The following is a 5,088-nucleotide window of genomic DNA, read 5'->3' on the forward strand; positions in this document are numbered from 1 at the left end:
AAAAGGATATTGCGCAAATAGAGAGTGTACAAAGGTCCTATACTGCTAGAATAGAAGAAGTTAAGGACCTTGATTACTGGGAAAGACTGCAATTTTTAAAACTATACAGTCTAGAAAGGAGAAGAGAACGCTACATGATAATACAAGCATGGAAGCAAATAGAAGGAATTGCTGAAAACATCATGGAGCTTAAAGTATCAGAAAGAGCAAGCAGAGGTAGATTAATAGTGCCAAAAAGCATCCCAGGTAAACTGAGAAAGGCGCACAGGACATTAATCCACTACGCACCAGCATCGATAATGCAGCGACTATTTAATGTGCTGCCAGCTCATCTAAGAAACATATCAGGAGTGAGCGTAGATGCGTTTAAAAATCAGCTCGATAAATACCTAAGATGCATCCCAGACCATCCAAGACTGGAAGATGCAAAATACACCGGAAGATGTATTAGCAACTCTCTGGTGGATATACGAGGTGCCTCACACTGAGGGACCTGGGGGAACCCAAACAAAAAATAAGGAAATAAGGTAAGGCATAACAACGAAAGAATGATATTCGATTTATAAGGTTATAGGCAACGACTGAGAGGCAGGGTTTTGTATTCCAAGATTATGTTGATGTAAACAGCATACGATACAGTAGTAGTACTCTCTCTCTCTCTTTCTCTCTCTCTCTCTCTCTCTCTCTCTCTCTCTCTCTCCAACTACTGAATAAAGTATAATAATGCAAATAAGACTATTTGTGTAGGAGAATTAATATATATATATATATATATATATATATATATATGAATATCAAAGCTTACACGATGTGTTATTGTAGAATGATTAATTCATGTTAACAGAACTGCAGTTACCCTTCAAGTTAAAGAACCCAAAGGTGCGTCCACACGGTCGAACACTGTCCGTCAAACACCAACGTTGCCAGTTAACAATGGGAAGCAGAAAGAAGAGCTGGTGACGTCAATAACGAGTACCAAGGGGACGTAAATTTAGTGCCCATGTTCTTACTCTCCGGAGGGACACTATGTACGGAGTTATACTTATTTACCAGATGATATTTAGCTGCCGGTTAATTAGGTTTCACTTGCCCTGTAAACGTGGCTATCTGTAATTCTGTTACGGAAGAAAGCTGCCATTGGGATCTGATAGAAGAGAGGCAAAGTTGCTAATCGAATTTTATTCGAAGGCCCCATGCTTATGAAACTAAAGCAGATATTTCCAGACAGAAATAAACGTGTAGCGGCAATTTATAAATAACGTCAGAGAAGTTGATTGTCTGTTACTGGTTTAGAAGTCAAAGAAGAAAATTCAATCCAATCGGGGTCAATGCAGGAGAGAGAGAGAGAGAGAGAGAGAGAGAGAGAGAGAGAGAGAGAGAGAGAGAGCGCTACGTAAACTGGAGAAATGAAAAAAGTTTCGGGCTGGTACAGAAGCCATTTGCACCCTTAACGTAAGGCGGTGATACAAAATGACAGAATCTGATTCAATTTTGAACATCCAAGTCTCTCATATGTCTGAAGAAGTGTTTAATCAAGGGGGAAGTGAATAACTCTATGTGTGTATATATATATATATATATATATATATATATATATATATATTTATATATATATATATATATATATATATATATATTATATATATATGTATATATATATATATATATATAAATATATATATATATATATATATATATATATATATATATATATATATAGGTTTCCTTGAAATGATTGAATGGCTTCTCTCATCACTTCGTCTCTCCAACCAGTCCTTTCACGCACATTCTACTGTCCTCAACGAATGCCAGGAATAGTTATGCTGCATAATGCTATTTATCTGGTTTTATTTTATGGTGTATCATGCATCGCAATTTAACTAAGCACAAACTACTTTTTTCTCAATCACAAAATAATAATGACAAAAAGCCCGTGCATTGCCAGCGGTCATGGGCTTCGAATATTGTCTGCCGGTCTTTGCCTAGTGAACGGAGTAGAAACTAATTAGACAACCACTGTTTGTTACCGTATCAACTTCACTCGTTTCAATGCTTATGACATCATAATCCTTGCTTCATGATATGGCAAAAGGGTCTGTCTGACAGACACTGTTCTTCCATGAGGACGCGCCTTAACAGAGAATAAACTGAGAAATGAGACAAACGCCACAGGTGGAATATGAATTTACGCTGTATAGAATTGTCAAATGTATCACACCTTTTGTTTATGGTGTGCAGGATATGTCTTGTATGGTTATATATAAAAGATTTTGCATTTATTGAACCCGAATTTATGTTCTTTGTTCATGTTTTCTGCATCTAAATATTCCATTTATTACCATTACTCCTCATGTGATTATAGCCTAGCTTCTACACTGCATAACTTTTTCCATCCCATATGCTATTGGAAGCAAAATTAAGCCCTCTACAATATTATGAGGACATGGCTGTATCTGTATTGTTTCTTTGTCAATCGTCTCAAGTATCTTAACAGCATAGTATGGGTCAAGTATGACATTTTTTATTGTAGTATGGGTTTCCAATAATAATTCTTGGTTTCACAGAAGCACATTGAAAAAGATCAATTCAAAAATTAAAGGGTTGATGAAAAACGAAAATTAAGGTGAAATGGAATTCCAAACCTTTTTTTTTTTACCGTACCTTCTCTAAATGTAGGAAGTCTCCAGTTCATTAAGGCGTCCCTGATAGATCTAGTGAGGGTTATGTCAGGTTGAATCATGCATATTGCAAAATTCAACAAAGCAAGGGCATATTGAGTACTAGAAAGTTTTGCAGTTATACACAGTAGTAGAATTATGTAGTAGTACAGATACTGTGGTATTCACTAAAAATATATTTGTACCGGAACTGGAATACAAATCTATGTTATTTATTAGGGGTATTACTTTTATTGAAGCTGAAAGGACGAGCAATTAAAATTTTAGTAAAGGTTAACTACCTATTCCGCTAGTTAGTTGGAGTAGGGGGGCATACCTTGCTACTGCTCCCGCTCACACACCGGTGATTTAGCTCTCTTTGCTTTTGGCTAGGATGGTGAACAGTCGTTGCCGTTCTTCATCCTTCGCCTATTTTTGGAGTGCCATTAACTCTTTTTGTTTGTGCTTTCTCTTTGATTAATGTGTGTGTGTGGACTTCTGCAACCATGCGTACTTGCCCTGGACTTGGAGGTTGGCCCTGAGGAACCTTCATGTCCACCGTGGACACCGATCGCCACACCCTTTGTCCTGCCTGCAGAGGTCAATGATGTGATAGTGATATCAGGTGTAGTGATTGCAGGGAGTGGTGTGCCTCCCAATGAGGAAGGTTTGGGCGACGGCGGAAGAAGTCAAAGCGGGATATTTCTCCTTCCAAGGTTTCTTCAAAAGGGGATAAATCCAAGACGTCTTTTTCCGCTTCCCGACCTTCCTCCAAAGCTTCTGTTCGTTCGGTCTCTTCCGGGAGACCGTCGTCGAGTAGTAGCATAGACCCTTTAATTTATGGCCAACCCCAGTCCTCAAGAGATGGTGTCGCTTCCCCAAGCAAAGCGGCCCCACCTCACCACTCCCCCGAGTGAGGCCTTGTCTCTGTCTCCCTTTTAGTGTGGCGGATAACCTTAAAATTTTACCAATATAGTTAATTTCATGATACAAGCATCAAACTTTGCATGAAGGTTCTTTATGGTGTTCTTAGGAAAATAAAACTGTGAGCCACTCAAATTTTTCAATTTTCAAGATGGCCACCCCATTTTTAAAATGGCGGCAAAACCCACGGTTTTCCACATGTAAGATTTCAACAAGTGGGTCATATGAAGCACTTTTGATGACCAGTGGCCTAGATTTGAAGGAAAACCACAATATTTATAACAATAATCACTGTAAATACAATTTCGTGAAAATTCTAAAGTGCGCGTGCGCAAACTTTGTCCCAAATTATTCATTTTATTAATAATTGGGTGGTTCAACTTTATATTTTACCAAATTAGTTTCTTTGATAATTCAAGTATACAGATTTGCAAGTTTACCATTATGATAGTATAAGTGATATTGCCTATAACTCACCAGGGGTTTCCTACAAAATGGCGGTCAATAACAAAATGGCGGTCAAAAACAAAATGGCGGAATAAAAAGTATGTTATTTATTTATTCACAAGCAGCGCGACTTCGGCTAAATCAGGGAAGTGATCATGAAATGGATGATAAAAGGAGCATGAAAGGATGATAAAATGAACATGAAATGATAATAAAGTGGGATGGATCAAAAGGCAAATAGAGTCAACCAGTTTAACGAGCTAGTTGCTTACACTACCAGGGCCCACTGGTGCAACTACCTGCCATGAAGGTCGGTATTGGGTTTAGTGTCAGCTTTATTAAGTCTCCAAAATACACCACGAAAAAAGACTCTCTGCACAAAAACAGATTTTTAAAAAATTAAGAAAGCGTAATGCGGTATTTATAGAAATGGGAAACCCTTTTGAGGAAGAGTTTTTAAATCTCTATGATATTGATACAAAAGATGTTGTTGACAGCAAGGTTACCGAGTCACTACGACAAATGACAAAGCTTGGTAGTTGTCAGTTTGATCAGTTCTTGAAAAAAGTTAACAATACAAAAAAAGTCAGAATTTTACAAGCCAATTGCAGAAACCAGACTTCCGCTATTTAGTTCAAAGTCAAAATCAAACTCGAATGCATCAAAGTCAAAGTTTCCAAGCTTAAAAGATGACTGCAATCTGTTTTCAAGATTGTTCATCTCTTGCCAAAGTAGGTAATGTGATTTAGAAGACTTTTTTCCTCATGAGAATCAAAAATATCCACCATCAATATCACAAAATGGGATTTTAAACTCTGGAACAAAGTCACAATTGATGCTAGTGCTGGAAAGTGATATACAAGTCTCTTCAACCACACCACAGGCAGATACTCTCATTATGGATGGTGCTGCGTTGGTCAACTTGAAACAGCCAGGAGCATGTAAAACCTTTGGTGCATAGACCGACGATGTTATTTTGCCGTACGTTCAGCATTGTGCGAGGAATCACCGACGAATAGACATAATGTTTGATGTTTATTATGACGATAGCTTGAAAGGT

The 5,088-nt window shown here is 37.8% G+C and overlaps 1 protein-coding gene across 1 annotated transcript in view; it reads right to left on the reverse strand.

Annotated features, from left to right (window-relative positions):
* Positions 1-4,799: 4,799 nt before the first annotated feature.
* The window catches only part of LOC137656581 (protein starmaker-like), a 24,923-nt gene continuing 24,634 nt past the window's right edge, over positions 4,800-5,088 (reverse strand). Inside the window, exon 4 of the mRNA XM_068390754.1 lies at positions 4,800-4,949. Within this exon, the coding sequence (XP_068246855.1) occupies positions 4,800-4,949 (150 nt within the window). The remainder of the gene's footprint in view (positions 4,950-5,088) is intronic.

The sequence above is a fragment of the Palaemon carinicauda genome, chromosome 17 (assembly GCF_036898095.1).
Source record: "Palaemon carinicauda isolate YSFRI2023 chromosome 17, ASM3689809v2, whole genome shotgun sequence".
Taxonomy (NCBI): Eukaryota; Metazoa; Arthropoda; class Malacostraca; order Decapoda; family Palaemonidae; genus Palaemon; species Palaemon carinicauda.